Source organism: Podarcis bocagei (assembly GCF_964188305.1).
Source record: "Podarcis bocagei genome assembly, chromosome: 3".
NCBI classification, from domain to species: Eukaryota; Metazoa; Chordata; class Lepidosauria; order Squamata; family Lacertidae; genus Podarcis; species Podarcis bocagei.
Genome location: NC_138127.1, coordinates 62,900,663 through 62,919,764, shown reverse-complemented (window position 1 = coordinate 62,919,764; position 19,102 = coordinate 62,900,663). Strand labels below are relative to the sequence as shown.

The 19,102-nt window shown below is 41.1% G+C and overlaps 1 protein-coding gene across 1 annotated transcript in view; it reads left to right on the top strand.

The window, feature by feature from the left end:
- Positions 1–378: 378 nt before the first annotated feature.
- Positions 379–19,102, top strand: part of TARBP1 (tRNA guanosine 2 -O-methyltransferase TARBP1) — a 29,276-nt gene continuing 10,552 nt past the window's right edge. Inside the window, exons 1-18 of the mRNA XM_081186196.1 lie at positions 379–1,426; positions 3,799–3,896; positions 4,382–4,451; positions 5,189–5,337; positions 6,033–6,085; positions 7,113–7,210; positions 9,177–9,312; positions 9,396–9,492; positions 9,994–10,083; positions 10,278–10,413; positions 11,365–11,464; positions 12,484–12,659; positions 13,912–14,009; positions 14,814–14,975; positions 16,076–16,266; positions 16,771–17,023; positions 17,107–17,295; positions 18,177–18,376. Of these exons, the coding sequence (XP_081042322.1) occupies positions 526–1,426; positions 3,799–3,896; positions 4,382–4,451; positions 5,189–5,337; positions 6,033–6,085; positions 7,113–7,210; positions 9,177–9,312; positions 9,396–9,492; positions 9,994–10,083; positions 10,278–10,413; positions 11,365–11,464; positions 12,484–12,659; positions 13,912–14,009; positions 14,814–14,975; positions 16,076–16,266; positions 16,771–17,023; positions 17,107–17,295; positions 18,177–18,376 (3,197 nt within the window). The 5' untranslated portion in view covers positions 379–525. The remainder of the gene's footprint in view (positions 1,427–3,798; positions 3,897–4,381; positions 4,452–5,188; positions 5,338–6,032; positions 6,086–7,112; positions 7,211–9,176; positions 9,313–9,395; positions 9,493–9,993; positions 10,084–10,277; positions 10,414–11,364; positions 11,465–12,483; positions 12,660–13,911; positions 14,010–14,813; positions 14,976–16,075; positions 16,267–16,770; positions 17,024–17,106; positions 17,296–18,176; positions 18,377–19,102) is intronic.

The window sequence follows — 19,102 nt, the reverse complement described above, 5'->3', positions numbered from 1 at the left end:
TGTTATGTGTGTGTTATTTTTGAAAATCAATGAAAACAACTTTTTTTTAACTGTCACTGGCTGCAGTGCACAAACCCTATACTTTGGTGCAGCTCTTTTGCATGTGCAATCACCAAATAAGTGATTTGAAGACTGGCCTGCTAAACCCACATGACATATACGCCGCCTTCCCAGGCAAGCTGTCCTTTAGTTTACACTCCGCAGCCTTAACGTTCAAATTTTTGACCCAGTCCTGGTTGCAAGCGGTTCCAAGGACATTAGAAACCCATTCATTACCCGGCACGGTGACGGGGTGGCGAGACGACAAATGCGGGCAGTTGTGTGGTTTCACCTGCTGAATTTCTGCCTGTCAGGGGTACCGAAAAGGCAACCCGTGCGAAAAGCGCAGCATCGACTGCTGGGCAGGCCTCTCATCAAGCTAGCCCTCGCTTTCCCCGCAGCCACCTTAAACGCAAGGGCTGCTGGGAGAAGAAAGAGCGAGGAAAGGCGTCGGACAGGCCTGCTAGGCCGCGCGCGCTCCCCGCCATGGACGCGGTCTTAGCCGACACGCTGCTCTCGCAATGCCCGGACTGGGGCGCGCTGCTGCGGGCCGTGTGCGGCGGTGGCGCCGAAGGCGGGCCGCTCTCTGTCGAGCAAGCGGAGACGCTGCGCTTCCTTCTCGAGCGGGTGGCGGCGGGCGGGCGGAACGACGAGCGGGACGCGGCGGCTCGGCGCGTGGCCTGGGAGGCGGCGCTGGGCCGCTGCCTGCCGGTGCTGCTCGGCGGCGCCTCCTTGCCGGGGGAGTCCCCGGAGGAGCGGCTACGCCTGGCCAGAGCCGCGTGCGGGGCGCTGCGCTGCTGCGCCTCGCTTGGCGGAGCCCCTTTGGCGGAGCGGCTGGCGCGGGAGTCGCTGGAGGCCCTGGAAGGCAGCGCGGGGAGCGGGCGGCTGCAGGTGGAAGCGGCCGTCGAGGTCCTGGCCGCCGTGGCCCCTTGGCTGGAGGAGCCGGCGCTGCTCGGGCGAGCCGTGGCGGCGGCCCTGAAGCTGCTGAGGGGAGATGGAGAGGACGACGAGGAGGATAAAGCCTTGCTGGCGGCCGGGAGGCTGCTGCCAGCGCTGGGGCGGAATAGCGCCGCATTGGGGCTCGTGTGGGAAGGGCTGGTGGTGCTGCCGCCGCCGCCGCCCAAGGGTGCCCCGCAGCGGGTGAGCCGGACCCTGCTGGTCTTGAGCGCCCTCTCGGACGCGCTGTTTCCTGCGAGCGCGCAGGTGGAGGTGGCTGCTCAGCTACTCGACGCCAGGCAGTGCAGCAGTTTCTGGGAAGTGGTGCAAAAGGGGCTGACGGAGAGCGATGCCCTGTGCAGGAAAAGAGCCCGGTATTTGCTGAAGCGAGCAGTGGATGTCTCTGATAAACTACGCCTGGAGTGCAGGTGCAACCGGCACAGTGGAAATGGTACAGCCCTGGTGATGTAGCATCCTTGCTTAACTTGCTTCCACAAATGCCATGCCACACACACACACACACCAATCTCTTTTCTCTTGGCCACTTCAGCGTGTGGTAGGTTATGGAGGAAAGCCTTGCCTTGGTCGGCTGTGTGACCCATGGCAGGCTGGACATGTGTATTATTCGCCACGTATAATATCCGATCTTGGCTCCACAGAGCTTTCTAAATATGGGTTAGCACTGACTTTGAATTTTTCATATGGTAGAGGATAGCCGTGACCAGCAAGCCATAGACTGCAAGTGAATGACAGGCCTTTTCTCCATGATCCTCACACTCTGAAATGAATTACATTGCCAGTTATCTTGTCTGCATCTGTACATGATTACAATCAGTGCATAACATTTGTGTGCTTTAGCTGGGATGTAATAAAAGAACAGGTCTCCTTCAAGCGTTTGTCAAAGAGAGAACTTGGGCACACGTACACACGTCTTGCCACAATGCTGTATCTTGTAAAAATGTCCCTTGTATCCACTGCTAAGGCACAAGAAGTGTCATCTTCACTTGTGCTTTAGTTTTAAGTAGCCCCAGATTGTTGTGTCATACGTAAAAGGTGCAGCCCCCAAACCTCTTGAATGGCACATTGGTGAGATGCTCAGAGTAGTGTTAAATTTAAGAGACTGGTAGAAAGTGAGCAAGTCTCTTTGGTTCTGCTTTAGCGAAAACAGGAGTTTGTCTATCATAGCAAATGTGGATAGCAAAACCACAGTGGTGTGCCTCTAAAGGTGTCTATAAACTTATTTAGATGAGCAAACAAAATGAGAGGACCTTCACTATGGAATTATAGTGTTTTAGAGCCACACAGGAAGCTAGCTGCCTTTTACTGAATCGTACCATCAGTCCATCTAGTTCAGTACAGTCATACCTTGGGATAAATACGCTTCAGGATAAGTATTTTCGGGTTGCACTTTGCGGTGACCCGGAAGTAACGGAGCGCGTTACTTCCGGGTTTTGCCGCATGTGCAGGCGGTCAAAATGACGTCACGTGCATGCGCGGAAGCGGTGAAACATGACCCACGCATGCGCAGACGTGCAGTTGCATCTTACGTTCTGTTCAGGATGCGAACGGGGCTCCGGAACAGATCCCGTTCGCATCCCGAGGTACCACTGTATTGTCTACAGCAGGGGTCAGTAAACTTTTTCAGCAGGGGGCTGGTCCACTGTCCCTCAGACCTTGTGAGGGGCTGGACTATATTTTGGAAAAAAATAATGAACAAATTCCTGTGCCCCACAATTAACCCAGAGATGCATTTAAATAAAAGCACACGTTGTTCTTGTGTAAAAACACGCTGATTTTCCGGACCATCCGTGGGCCAGATTTAGAAGGCAATTGGGCCAGATCTGGCCCCCGGACCTTAGTTTGCCTACCCATGGACTACAGTGACTGGCAGCAGCTCAGGTTTTCAGCCAAGGGTCTCCCCCAGCCCTACCTGGAAATACAAGGGAATGGACACTCAGATCTTCTGCATGCAAAGCAGACATGCTATCACTGAGCTATAGTTCTATCTCCAACCACCCTTTCTTGTCAGTTGTCTATTCTTGCAAATACTGCTTAGGGAGATAACAACCTTTTAAAAATGTTTTGACTGTGAAGGAGGATGGGCGAAACAGTAACCAAAGTGAAGGCCGTTGCTTAATTGTTCATGCAATACCTCATTAAGCATGAATTTACCTTTTCACTGAGAATGGAAGAGAAATGCTAATGAAAGCAAAACCCAAGGTTAGAAATAAACATTAATGATAGAAGAAAGACACTTAAAAATCTGGTGGCACAATCCTATCGCAGTCTTTCCTGGTAACTTAATGTTGTTCCACACCTCAGATATACTTATGGGGAGGAGCCTTTTTCAAAACAAAAACCCATCGGATGTGGTGTGCTTGTGATATACATGAGTGGCCAGTTTGATGACAGGTGGTGGAGCTGCTGGATGGTAAGATGTGAGTTGCAATAGTATCACATCTGCATTGCACTCCCTGTTATATTATGCCTGACACAGTGATAGTGTGCCAAGATAGGAGGAGGCTTCCATGGAAATAGGTTGCATTCCCCTCTGCATGGGAAGAAAAGGGTCATGCTCTTGACCTACATTCATACTTTTTGCTGTCCATTTAAAGTTTTGTCCACTAATACTGAACGATTTCAGCCTGTGCTTTCAGTGCATACTGTTCTCATGGAAAGAGATATCTTTATTGCCACTTATAGGCTTGGTATAATAGCCTTTTCATGCTAGTGACATTAAACTGGATGTAGTATCATTCATATGTTCCCTTTGATTAGAGGGAAGAGAAGAAATGCCTCCAATTTGCTTGTATTGTATTGCAGAACCATGTCTGTTCTGGTGGTGTGCAGAAAAAAATGATCAACTTATTCAGTTTTGGGAAAATTACATCTTAATTATGGAGACTTTGGAAGGAAATCAGGTAAATATGTAACATTTTTACAAAATGCTGCTGAGAGTCGCTGTTCTTTATTGTTGCTATGAATACGCAAAATAACAGAGGGCTGTTCTATACAGTGAACAAATGCTGAATGCTGAAGTCAGGAAGTGTAGAGACTATTTTTTTCTTAAACAAAAATCTTCCATGCATTTTGAATGTATCAATTTCCCTTTGCATGTTTATGGGGAAATGAGTTAAAAAATGAAAATGACATCTCAGTCTTAAGTTAAACTCTTCCAAGTTCCACTGAAGTAGATCACAGCATCAGAATGTATAGATTTGCTGTTCACAAGGGGCTGAATCTTGCTTACACAGAGACACTGTGTTATAATTTCTATTATCGTAAAGTCACTATGTTACATGATTTCATGCCAGAGGTCAGTTTCTAGCTCTTAACTGTAGTTATGATACTTTTCAGTTACAGAGTAAATCAAATTAATGTAATAATGTCTGTTTTTCAATTTTAGATACATGTTATAAAGCCAGTATTGCCAAAGTTAAATAGTTTATATGAACATGCAGTATCAGAGCAAAATGGTAAGGCTATTTTTTTTAAAGAAAAGTGCCAATAACTTTGACAGGAATCAAAGGATTGGTTTATATGTTGCAAAAATTCCTGGCACTTGATTGCTCAACAGCCTAAATAATGCCCTTTTCAGGTCATAGGCTGTAACATTGATAATTTCTAAATGGATGCAGTTTAAAGGCCAGTTCATACAATATCAGTTTAGAAATTCAGTACAGAACAATGGGACATCAGAATTGTACCCCACATTGAACATTCAACATAATGTGTGTAGCCTGAGAGTAATCTTTCTGCAATTCCTTCCCATAAAAACCATGTTGGAGGGGAAAAACCACAGTGGAGGGAGGGTTGCAAGCTAATATTTTCTTACTCACATATTCATGGGATGAGAGGTGTGTGAGAGGCCCTGCCACATTTACATAATGTAGAAAAAATTTGGCAGTTAATTGCATGAATTATCCCTCAGTTGTATAGGGCATATTAGGACAAAAGTCAACATGAAAGGTGAGAGACCTGGAGATAACAGGGGTCTTCCCAGCCAGATTCAGGTGGATGTGCTACACAATGAAATGACAGTTTCTTAAAACTCTTTTTAAAATGTGATTAGATGTAAATATATTGTGAAAACCTATAAAGGTACATATGAATAATATGTGTCCCTCCCTCCTTACTTCCTGCATACAGATAAAATATATGTTGAGATTACTGTCATTGTGTACCCTTGTAAAAATTCTATTTTTTGGAACAGATAGTTGGGTGTTTCACCCATCGTGGCATATGTGCATTTACAAAAGAATGTTTGAGAGTGAAAACAAAACATTGACAAAGGAAGGTGTAATTCACTTTCTTGACATCTGGCAAACGAAACATATCCCTATGTCACCAGGATTTTCAGAGGTAAAGTTTTCTTCCCTTTCTCCTCCTGAGATTTCCTGTATTGTACCTCCTGAAGTTTGCTCCTTTGTCTGTATTATCCTGGGGGGTGGGGGTGGGATGTTGAAAGTTCGCTGCTCTTGAAGGGAACATAAGGAAAACATAATTCTCTTCTTAAGCTCACCAGCTTGTCCGCCAGTGTCTAGGGCATACACTGCCTGGTTTGCTCTGATTATAAGGGCAGAGAGCAACAATTGTTCCCATTACCCTAATAAGGTTCATCTCATTTTTGAGATGCAGGAAAAGTGGTAGTAAGTAGAATCTTTCTAGGCATAGCATTTTTGGTGATTAATTGTAATGGTAACAGATCTGCACTTTTATTTTTATTTTTAGGGGAATAGCCTCATTACATAATACAGTTCAGGAAATACTTTCGTTTCTCTTACTCCCTGCTGTCATATATATAAATCTTTTGGAGTATCTTTTTCTTTAGCATGTTTATAAGGCTGATTCATAATTTCTTTACCCATTTTGTATATTGAATGTGTTGTAAAGCCAGATCCACAGTTTTTCTGTAGCAGAAATAAATTTTACAGTTTCATACTGACTTTTCTACTAATACAGGTCTGATTAAACATACATACATGTTTTGCAGGACAAATACCATTTTTGTCTGTGTTACAGCTTTTAATACAAGCACACTTTCTTTCTTTTTTTAGTTTATTATTGGCCCTTTAATGGATGCTCTTTCGGAAAGCTCTCTCTATAGCAGGTAATAAATTATTCATTGACAACTTGTTGAATTTCTATAGATACTAAAAGATAAACAGATTTTAAAATGCCACTTACATAGGGCTGAATATTTGCAGCTATTTATGGATTTTCCTCCATTGAGGACAGGGATTGAAAAAAATCCCACCAGGTTTCATTGCCATAGAATTATGTAAATATATGGTGCACCTACATTTACAGTACTGCAGGCAGTTCTAAGTGTCCTATCCCACAAAAGATGAGAGAGAACTGAAGCAAGTACAGAAAACATTTCTCTCAGATGTCTAGATTTTTAGTGTTAAATGATGAGGATTATAATTATATATAAAAAAAAACCTTCCTAGGTGTGTTAGGAGGATGTTCTTTTGTTGGGATGGAAGCTTTTCTAAGTAGAGCAATTCTAAGTTCTGGAGTGGAAGTGGGAATCTGGGGCAGAACCACTGCCACATCCAGAGGCTCGATGTAACCAGGGCTTCAGCATTTTTCTGCCTTTTTATTTCTGTATTCCTTACCCTTAAATTGTCCCACCCACTGAAACCAATGGGAGGGGAAATTAACTACACCAGCTTCAGACTAGTGTAGTTATGGGGTCTAATCTGCAGGGGGTACAGGGGACACATTCCCAACTTATTCCATTTTGGCCCTTGCTATGGCAGTAGCAGCTGGTGCTGCTCATACACTTACACAGCTTTCTGTGGATGTACTGTGAGGTTTCTGGGATGGATGTACCTTCCTTTGACAGGGGTTAGAATTGCTCTGTTAATGAGTGGTTTACTAGCTCAGAATATTTTTGCTTATGAAAGAGGCTAGCTTTGTTCCGATATATTGGTCTGATATTAAAGGTGGCCTTCCTTTTTAACAAAATGAAAACTTCTGTCAATTAACCTGTGAGTTATTTTATACTCCAGTGTAACAAATATCTGTATAGAGGTTCTACTAGTATGTAAACTGTATTTGTTTAATTGATAAAGTTCACAGTTTTGTCTTTGAATTTCTTCCACCATATTTCTCTGTTTTTAATTTAACAGGTTATCAGGTCAGATTATCGGAACCTGTCCTCCTTTAGGAATGAAATTGCAAATGTTCTTGGCTACCTTTTTCACAAGCCTCCCTGAAAAAGAAAAAAGTATGTTTATTTAATTTTTTTTAGAACAACACTTTTTAATGGCATTTAAGGCTAGATTTGGGTTCTCTTTTACACCTCCAACATTGGATCGACCCCCCCCCCCCTTTTAAAAATCCATACCAGTTACCTGATTATTGGAAGGAACTTGTTTCCCTTAGCTCAGCTAGGGCCAAGCACCTGGCTTGACTATCTTACAGGCAAAACCTTTAACCAAGTATAATTGGTACAATCACATTAATACAGAGGAGCTTCTACCTGAAGAGCAGGAATTTGAGCTGTGCATGCAGCAGCATAGGCACAGCGGCTGCAAAGGAAAGAGGAGGAATAAGGAAACACACTCCTGTGCCTCCAGAGACCCCAGGAAGTTCACAGATTTGCAACAAGCACATCAATGCAGTCAGCCCCAGCACAGGCAACAAGCATAAAAATCTGCTCAGGAAATGGCCAAACTTACAACAAAGAAGAAAGCCAGCAAGTGACTATTTCTTGTCCATTAGGCATCCCTCCCCACCCCTTCATAAGACACAATAGTTCTGGGGGGAGAAAGACAGCACAGCTCCCAATGCCCCCTATTTAAAATATTTTGATTTGGAATTGCATATAAGTCACCTGTCCACTTCATTCATGCCAAGTGGCCAAAGTAGGGAGGTGGTTGGAAAGAGAGGAAGTGGCTGTGTATGCCCAGCATATAAAGCCATCTCACTTAGACTTCCACCCTGCTTATGCCACGAGTCTAGCACAGTTAATGCAAAAAGTGCCTAGCCTTCATTCTCATAGCTTTGTTTACATGAATTCCCCTTGAGTATGGGTGGAAAGACTGGAGAAGCTGGTAACTACTGTGCAAGGGCACAGAGCCACCTCTGTTCTTGAATTGCTTCCTTCCTTCCTAACCTGACTGGAGATAGGAGGTCCTGAAGGGACCTTTACTTTTTTCTCATTTATTATATTGTTATCTCATTGTCCAAAATACAGGGTGCCGTGTGTCTCTTCCCAGCCTCATCTTACACTCCTAACAAGCCCATGAGAAACATTAGGCTGAGAGAGACTGATTGGCTCAAGGTCACCCAATGAGCTTTATTGCTGAGCTAGGATCCTTGATCCTAGTCATACACTCTAAGCACTGCCCTACATTGACTTTCCTTTAGTTATGCTTTCCATGGTGGTTGGGGTCAGTATCTGAGGGAGATGGTAAAAGCGTTTACACTCAGGAATCATTCACAGTGCATAGTAGGTTTGTGGTGTTCTTCTGCCCATGTAAGTCAGCATGTGTAGTGTCATAATGCTGCTCTGTCCTGCACCTGCTATGTGTTGTACAGACAGCAACAATTTTGTGTGAGGGTTGCATTCCTGGCCCCTGTGCATGTTGGGGGAGCCTGTCCTACCCCGTTTCACTCTGTCCCCATTCCGCCCTTCTTCTGGGTCCAAAAGGACCTGCACGTTGGCAGTCATGCAGCAATTGGACGTGTGCAAAACGGTTACCGCCTGTACTACCATGTTTTTCTCTGCTGTCACGTACATCTGAACCCACGGTCAAACAAGCTGTTGAGGCTGGAATTAATGAAGAGATCATTTGGATTTAGGGAATGTAATTTATTTTCCCCCTTGGAAAAATGGCTTTCTGCTGCTGGGCTTACTTTTGGGGTTAGCATTGTTTTATGTTAGAATTTTAAAGCGTTAAAATCTAGATGTGGAAAATATGGAAACAATGAGGAGAGGCAGGACTGAGATGTGGAGATATGCTTCAGAGGTCCAGACTGTGGGGAGCTCTGAAAAATTAATAATTATAATTTGGATTATAATTTGGTCTTTTTTATTTTAGTTTTTTATTTTTAACTGGATTATGATTGGATATATTAATTGGATGCTTTTTATTGGAAAATTAATAAAAATGTTTTTTTTAATAAAAAAGCATTGTTTTATGTTAGATGATTTAACAAAAATCTTATTTTCCTTCCATTTTTTAAAGGTAGTTTTTTGTTAAAGTTTATACAGAAGATGAGCAATAGGCACTGGTGTGCTGTTCCAATTTTGTTTCTGTCCATGGCACTGGCAAATATTCCAGCATATAGAATACTAGATACCGAAGGACTCCTAGCTCTGAGGTACCATTTTGAGTGTTGTTTGTGTGACTAGTCCTCAGTTCATTGTTTTAACTTTTCAAAGCATGTATCTTATCCGTTTGCAGAGATGTCCTGCAGTGCACCATGATCACCCATCAGATTCTCCTACGGGGAGCTGCTCAGTGCTATCTTCTTAAAGCAGCTATACTCTTGACAGATGTAGTAAGTCTTCCTATTCTGAAATATAGTTGCACTGGGAAAGGCATCAAATATAGCTGAGTGCTTTTATAAAGCTTTAGTGGATAAGGTTTGCCTACTTCTTTGGATTAAAAGATACAGAATTTTAGAATCATTTGATTACCATTCTTAAATCTCAGGTGAAATGTTTTCCTCCTTTGCTTCATTTTTTTAGATGCCAAGTTTTCAGAAAACAAAGGCCATTGGCTTGGGCATTCTTAAACACACCATTGTGGCATTAAAATGCATGACTATCCTAAGTACTATATTAGACTTGCAATGACATCTTTGCATATTGCACCTTGCACTTTGTTCTATTGGAACTGCTCTGCGTAGAACACTTGCATTGTGGTACTTTGTTATTAAGCTTCAAGGAGTTTGGAGTAGGGAGAGATGTGTAACAATGCAAAATGATTAACACAACTCTGAACCTAAATATTGTTTTTCTTGGTTTCAAATGAATGTTACTTACATTTCTTTCCTTAGGAGAAAGTGTCCCTTTCAGATATTGCAAACTTCATTGTATCTCTGAAACCAGAGGAGTCATTAGGCAGAGGGACTGTTTTGTGGACAATGGTGAGAGAAGTGAAAGCAAACTATTGTGAAATTGGTTAGTCATTATGGCATTTTAGATGTGTATTATTATGATTACGATTAAGCCTTTTGTGTTTCTATGCTATAAACTGCCCTGTGATCTTTGAATGCAGAGATGTATATAAATTTAACAAATAAAACAAAAATAAATAAAAAAATCATTTTGTTTTTCTTAGCTTTGTAATTGGTTGCATGTAAATGACAAGCACTTTCGAAAGCCTTTAAACTGCAATGTGCCTCAAGACAAAACTGCATTAAGTGTTTATGCACAATCCCTTGTGGAGGATTATCTGAAAACACCTATAGCCAATTGTAAGTAGTTTTATAAATATTATAAATAATACTGTTTATGTAAGCGATGAGCACATTTGCTAAATAGTTCCGTTCCTAAGGATTAAGGATTATTTAGCTCTGCATAAAAGTGTTTGGAACACTTGCTGGTTTATACATGATGTTGTTTTGAAGGTGGTGCTTTTTGAGGAGGGGTCGAAGATCAGAGGTAGATTGCAATGTAATATATTTCTGCACACCTTACCAGTATCCCCAATTATGCTGAAATCCTTTGTTTGTGGGTTTCACTGCCCTACTGCTGGGACAATGCCACCAAGTTTGCTTTTGTATAGAAGCTCTTTGCAAATATTTATAAAGACTCAGATCTGATGAATTACATGCCTCCTAGCAAACCACTTTTGAATCCAAGAGGAGTTTGAAAAGCACTGGTGTGACATGCTGTTCAAAGCAAAAATGTCAAAAATCCCACTGTGTGTGCACAAGCCCTTCAGCATATATAAAGTAGCTCTTTGCTTCCTAGTCATTTTGTATTCATTTCTTGGGGTTTATCCCTCATTAAAATCACTAGGCATATTGTTCACTAATTTAACTGGTAATAGGATTTCCAAAGTCCTGGTAAATTATTAAAATGACTGAAGTTCACAAGCGCAATTCTTATCTCAGTTGCTTCTGTGTTCTATTAACTAAAGAGTCTACTTCAAAGCATATCGTACAACAGCATTCATAAAAACAATCGGCTTCATTACTTATTTCATTTTATTTCTGTGCGTGACACTTCTGTCAGAGACTTTTAGCTACAGAATGCATTATCTCAGCATGTGTTCTCTAGCAAAGCCCCTTACCATCGTTGATCCTTCTCCCTTTCCCTCCAGAATGACTTTGCTGGCACAGGAGAAGCCAGCGGTGCTGACTCGGGGCCCCAGACTGGGGGTGCTCTGCCACATTGTAAAAACTAGTATTATTTTTTTACAGCTGCAGAAGACTGCCTTATGCCTGACTGGTTTGAAGCTAAACTTGTTGCTACGATGATTCTGCTGACTGCAGATGTGGAAGAGATGAAACATGTATACAGGTAGATACCCTGTTTTTTTGCATTTGCTTTGGATGTGGACCACAAGTCACTTGAGCAGGCTTTGTCCTATTAGACTTAGTATATTACATCCAAGGAAAGGTTAGAGCTAAGTGGCATAATGTAAAGATTGTATATATATGAAATAGCACCAAAAAAATCATTGGGTTCTTAAAACACTTTCTTAACAATGACATTTTAGTTCGTTGTAAATGAGCTGTTGGTCAGATTTGGTGTAAGGCAGCTCACAAATTGGCTTTAAGCACAGAGATGTTTGCTTGAATGTTTTGTGGATTACCTTGCCTACATCTTGCATAGAAATTTATTGTTTCTTTTCAGTGTGTGTGGACAAAGTAATTTGTACAGATAATAACAAACTTTTGTGACACAGCCAGTGTATTCAGAGGTATTTCAGGAGCTTTGAGTTCATAATTCCTATGAGCAACTGTGGATTGGTGGAGTGTTGACTTACTGTCTATTCATTGATTACTACCTAGAGGCTGGCACCATAAGATTGGTCATTTGTTTTTTAAGACAATTGAAAGTGGTTTGGGAGACCACATTGCATGTGTTTCTTCTGTTCCGCTGTTGTCTCTGGTCAAACAGGCTTTACAGATTTTCTAAATAATACAAGAGAGAATGAGAGAGACGGAGGGCGAGCCAAAAGTTGGTTATGTGACCCCAGTACAAGCAGCTTTCTGTCTTTCAAACTGCCTTCAGCGATCAAAAAAACCTCCTGTCATCTGTTACTAACCACTGTTGTGTTTTCCCAGAGTATAAACAAATGTTGGAACATTTTGTGTATTAAGTTTGGTTTATCCACTCTTTAAAAATAACTAAATAAACAATGCCAGCACTGGGTGTTCAAATGTGACACCATTCCTGCTTGATAGCATACAATGTAGGCTGAGGCATGTTCTCCTGCTTTTTGCTCAGTTGGAAGGTGAATGCAGTTTATCTCCCAGAAGTCAGCAATACAGACAGTGGAATATGTTTTTCTTTTTAATGTTTGTTTCGTGTAGTGTCAATGGCAGCACAGAACGGATTGAGCTGAAGGCTCTCCTAAACCCTCTACTAGATGTCTTGCTGAAACTTGGCACTAATCCCTACATCTCATCACTGAAAACCGATAAAAGCCTACAGCTGCTATTGAAGCTACTGCAGACTTGTTCAATCAAATGTTCCAGTCCACAAGTTGGTTAGTGGTATATTCAGTATGTTGCGCTTATGAATCTTGCCCTTCTAACTGGTGTAACAAAATTAGGCTAATAGACTCATAAATACAAATTGTAGGAAGTTGCTTTGAAACAGGAATTCACATTAAAAGCAAATGGCCGTATTAAAAATGTCCAGAATGCATCTAATAAGGAATTACTATAGTCTTAACAAACACCTAAATTCAGAGTTAACTTGGATACCACAGAAAAAAATAGGCATATTAAGCTACTGTGTGGTATACAGTTAGTGTTGATAGACCTGGTAATCTTTGTCCTGTTTTGCCTTATAAGTAGGGGTTCTATTTTTCTTCAGAATGAGGCATACAGAATGAAAAGTACTTCTAAAATTTAATTGTTGTTATCAACATCTTTGTGGGTTTGATCAAGAGCTTTGGTAAAGGTGAAGGGGGCTGGTAGAAGTGCTTTGCTGCCCCATCCTCCCATCAGCAGGCCCCCAACATCCCCACCCCACCCCAAAGTCCTTACTGAAGGTCCTGGGACCCTGCTGAAAGGGCTGCCCTGTGGCACAGGAGGGTGGGGAGAAAGGGAGAAGTTACCTCTACTTTTCAGGGATCTCTCCCTACACCCGGCATCCCAGCCTCTGCCCCACATTCCGCCTCATTCAACAGGGACTCCTGTCCACAGGGAGAAGCTTTTCAGGGCAGCGGAGGAAGGGAGAGGGTGGGAAAGCTTGATTTTATCAGCCCCTTTCAGCATGCTTTATCTTTGGATTAATTCTTTAAAATTGCTGTTCAAAATGGCCCCAAGAGCTGCCTTTAGAATGCCAGACATTTGGAAACGGGGGTGATCCATAATGCAGTCTACTTTTTTTTTAGTAAAAGCATGCAATTTAGGGACTGCAAACTGTCATTTGGGGGGGTGTCTGTCATTTTGAATGATATATCCTATTATATGCTTTACCGTGGTAATTTCATTGTGTACTACATCACATGTGTATGATACTGTAAGCCTGCAACATCTAACTTGTGCGCATGCAGCTTTTACGCACATGGCAAAAACCCTAAACCCTAAATAAAATGGGGCAGAAAGCAGGCAGGGTTCCTGGACTTTGGCAATCCTACTTGCCCTTGAACCCAGTGAGTTTTGGCTAGACACAATTTTGGTTTTAGGGGCAATCCCCGGAATTCAACCCCTGTGTAAGTTGCAGGATTACTGTTCAGCTTTGGGAATAATGGTACTACCAGTATTTTAATTAAATGTATCTTCATACAGATGGGATAATAGCATTTCTCCAGAATTCATTTATGACTGCCACAGAAAGTATTTTGGATTTTCTCCTCAGAAGACTTACAGCAAATGAATTAAATACCGTAAGTACTTAGTGTAAATATTGGCTTGGAATTATTATTATTTTAATTCAGAAGGGTAGCAATATTGTGAAAGTGTATTCATTTGGAATGTTCAGAAAAATATTTAAAAGAGAAATGCTTTGTCAACAAACATTGTGAAAAGCATTTACCAAAACAGATGTTTTAAAATTTCTCTCTAGCCATGTAAAAATATTTGAAGCCAAATGCAAAAGTACAGATCCAGTCACACAGTTAAAATGAGTATGTTGGTTGACAAGTTATTGTGATGGAGGAGCTGGTGTTGTATTCACATTGGTTTTTAACTAAGGTTTAGTGCAAACCAGGCCATTGAGGCTGTTAGATTAATGTGAAGCAATTGCCTGTCATAACTTGAGCAGAATGTGGGGATGGGTGGGGACATGCAGACCTTTGATTCTGTGACCTGCTCTTGCATGCTGCCTGCACATTCGTGCATACATTAGGACTCTGTTCATGCTTTGAAGAGCTCTCTGCAGAACAAGAATGATTAGATCTGGATCTAATTAACCATCAACATAGTTTTGCATGCCCAAATGTATCTTATAGCCTTCTGTGTCATATGGCAATCTGCTTTTGAAACAGAGATTTGTTTGTTTGTTTGTTTTCAAGGCAGTCCATAGTGCGGCCTGGAGGCAACATGCCAGTTAAAGAAAGGTCAAAAATTATACTAAGCGTGTCTAAAGTAGCTACTTTGGAACTTGGCATTAATATTAAAGTAACTAATTGTGGAGACTGTATCTCCTCGGTATTATTTTAATTGACACCTGTAATAACATATCCCTTCAGATTTCAGATCTGCAGCGCTGTAATTTATATCTAGAAGTGTTGTCAGAGCTGATGAACATTTGCTCAGTCAATGGCTGGAGAAAAGGACCATCGATCTGCAGCTTCATCTCCTCTCTGATAAATACCTCTCTCTGCAGTGTTCAAGAGGGAAATAGTGAAAAGGTAATTTTGTCTTAAGTCGAGTCATAATGCTTAGGCACAGTGCACATATTTTCACAAAATACTTCTTTGTACTACTTTTGAAGGCAGAGGAGAGCAGCTTGGATTTAAAAATGTTGTGGCCCTCTTCTGTTTACAGTAGAAAACCAGATACTCTATAGATATGCCATAATAGATACAGATACATTTACCAGCTAATGTTTTCCAGTTTTCTGATGTGTAGTCTAAAAGTAATGAAAACAGACTGTGGTCAGATATCACCATTTTTAGTGCTGTATTGAAATAAGACCGGATCAGTTTATTAGGGCCAGGGTCCAAAGAGCCGTGAAACTGATTACGTGAGCCAAGTGCCCTCCATGTCTAATGGCAAATTGCTTTTGAAAGTGGGTGGGAAGTTTCAAAAAGAATTTGTGATGTCGCTTTGGCTCCAAACCAGTACAAAATACCTCAGTGTAGCTAGTGAAAAGGAATGTAAAGTGAGACTCACACACTTCTCTATTTGTGCTTGGATATCAAGAGTTTGGGCAATAGGTATAAAAAGAAGAAAACCTTGAAATAAAAAGTGGCCATGTTTTCTGATAATCATCTTGTGTTAGATGGTTCACGTGGCAATTATACAAATCCTTACAATTTGACATTAGAAGGAAATAGAGTCCCTGCCTAATTCCATACCCAGCCTGCTGCTTTCCTCCAACCCAAAGGCAACACCTTCCTTCAGGCCCAGTCTTCATATCCTACTTTCGCTGTACAGACCCTGTTCACATCCCTTTGTCTCAATCTTGTGTCTCCTCACAACATTAATTTACTCTATTCAAACCACCTGGCAGCTGAATATATGCTGGGGGAGGAAAAGGGGCTTCTCTTCATCTACCTCATTTGCTGAACAGCTACATATAAAATGTGTCACTTATTTGAGTTTTTAAAATTAAACTCTTTAATATATTTAAGAGTCAAAGGGTAATGCTCCTATGTGGAACAGACCTTTTATTCTATATTCAGGCTGGTATAATTATTTTTATTAATTTTTTATGTTTATTTTTTTCCATACTTTATCAGAACACATGGTAAGAGTTTGAAAATTACCTGTGTAACTTCGCTTTCAGGAGGTAAAACTTGGGGAACAGATTCAGAAGGTAGTGAGTATGGCATCGCTAAGTGTGATTTGTGAAATTATTGATCAGAAGCCAGATCTTCAGCTTGAATCTCTCCCAGCTGTTGAAACCCTAAAAACAACTATTTCCTGTGCTCAACTTAACCATGTATTAAAGAAGCCTTGCAGTATGGAAAAAGATAGGTATTTGTGTTAATCACTTTGTTTAACAAATTTTAATTGGAGAGAAATCTACTATTCTAACTTCTATCTGTTTTCTTAAATCCTACCTTTATATATATAAAAAAGCAGAATACCTTAAAGGCTTCTTTAGTCTTCTGCCATTCCTGCTCTAGATGTGTTCCTATTATCCCATTTCCTAATACGTAAGCATTTTACTCTTAGGATTTAGACTGCAATCCTAACCATGTCTATTCAGGAGTAAGTCCCACTGATTTATATGAAGTTTAATCCCAGGTAAGTGAGGATAGGATTGCAGCCTTAGTTAAATTCTATGTGATTGTGAGCTTGGAAGTATGTTCCCAGTTATGTCTGTGGGGTTTGTGTTGTTAATTAATTTTATTGGGTCTTGAGCTATTGCTAGACATTAAATTTAGTCTATTCCTTTCCTTGGAGTACAATACAACACATTTCTCTCTTTTAAAAAAAGCAAAGGTGAACTGAAATATTTTTCAACTTTTATTACAGTTATCTTGAAGAGCCAGCATCTCATCAAGGATGGGGAAAAATTGTAGCGTGTTATATACATGATCAGTGGGTTTGTCTTCATTTTGTTCTAAATAATTATCAAAAGCTTTCTAAGGACAAATATATAGAGCACTTTTTGCCAGATGTTCAAAAATGCACAGGAATTTTACAGTCTGCGCTGGAAGCAGTGACAATTCTTCCTTCTGATCAGATCTTACCTGTGTTTCATTCCATGAAAATAGTCGTTTCCAAGGTAAAGGGTTTAAAACAATGTATGAATTTATTACATGGCTTTATATTTTATGAAAAACTAAATGCTACTTCTTTTGTCTTTAGCTTATGGAATCCTCTGAATCTCTGTGCATAGAGGCTTTTGACTTAGCATGGAAAATTATATTTGCTCTTAGTAACACACAGCTGATCTTTTGGCCTAATCTAAAAGCTTTTGTTCAGTTTGTGTTTGATCCTGAAATTCTTGCTGCGGCAGCAAAGAACAAAAGTCAGGCATACACCAGGATAAAAGAGGTAAATGTTTTACATTTCTTGTTCTTCCTGCAATCTCTATTCTTGGCAGTTGTGTTCAGATTATCGTATCTCAGTTTGTTAACCTGAGGTGTGCACAAGTGTTCTGCTTCTGCACATAGCCCTTGAGCCATGGTTAAACTTGGAATCCCCTGGTTAACTGGGAAACTATTGTTACTAACACCGGAAGAAGCCTGAATCAAATCATTGTTTTAATCTGGTTTAATATCCTAGGTTGTTCTGGAGCTGGTAACCTAGTTTCCCAGTTCAGAGATTCTTCGATCAATTAGAGACTTTCTGATTTAATGGCAGCTCATGTGAAAAGGCCCTGTGCCCAGGCAAAATCTTATGCTATCTTGTTTAAGAACTATGATTTTCAAAACTTGCTCATAATCTTTAATTGAGCTTTCCCCCAGGTGAAAGCATATACTTGCATGACGCAAGTATATGGAAGTTTGGTTGCTGTTATGTTTTTAACCACTAAATCTAGGGATGTAGCTCAGCAGTAAAGAATATGCTTTGCATGCAGAAGGTCATAGGTTCAATTCCTGGTACGGTTGGGAGAAACTCCTCCCTGAAACTACAAAAGCTGCTGCCACTCAGTGTAGACAGTATTGAGGAAGATGGACCAATGGTCTCACTTGGTACAAGGCCACCTCCTATGTACCTGTCAGGGAACTGCCATCAGCTCAGAGGCGAGAGGTGGAAGGGCAGTTGTGTTACAGGGAGCCTCCGAAGATCTTGCAAAGCAGTTCTTCCTCTGGTGAGGAGGGAAGCCCCGCCTCCAGTGGGGAAGGGGCGCAGGGATCAGAAGATGCTAAAATAGGGATTTAAAATATGCTAAAACCGGTAAATGATTGAAATGATTTCCCCCCTTCTTTAAGATCATATTTCAGATGATTGAAATGTCTTCAACGAGGACTGGCGTCTTTAATATGTTGTTGACTTACTGCTGTCAGTCTTGGCTATTTCCTACTTCCGATGACCCAAATGCTGTTGAAAAGGCTTTTTCAAATGCTAGCAATTACAGTGAACTTGTCGTAGAGGCCTGTTTATTTGGAACTGTTTTCAGGCGTGATCAAAGGTAAAAACAAAAGCAATGTTACTTTTGTGTTGCACTTGGGAAATGTATTGCTGATTTATGTAATAATTTCCAGAGTTGGTTTTTGTTGTAGCAAAAATAACAAAGGGTTTTATCCAATGGTGTCTATACAGAAGGGGAACAAAGTTTCACTTGAGCAGTGGGGCTTCCCTTTCCTCTTCTACTGCCTCCATCTCTCTGCATAACCCCAATACAGGCATACCTTGGTTTTCGAACAGCCTAGTTCTTGAACATTTTGGCACCCGAAGAATTGAAAGCTGGAAGTGATTGTTCCGGTTTTCGAACATTCTTTTGGAAGCTGAACCTCTGATGGGGCCAATCAGAAGCCGCGCTTTGGTTTTCGAACACGTTGGAAGTCAAACGGATTTCCGGAACGGATTCCATTCAACTTCTAAGGTACGACTGTATTGGCTCGAGGGTTTAGGGATTCTCCTCAGGAGATCTTGAGCCTGGAGGGAGAAGAGGAAGAGGATATCCTGTTGTGCAAGCAGAACTTCAAAGTGTCTTGTGTCATCTTAAAGACACTTTGTCATCTTAAAGACACATTTATTATATATTATTTTGCATGGATCTGTACCACAAGACTTTTTGTTGTCCTTATGAATTTATCTATTTTTTATTTATTTTATTAAATGCAAAATGAAGCATAAACAAAATCTTCACAGGAAACAGGTTAGAAATATTGAAGCAGAGACAAAATGGGGGTCA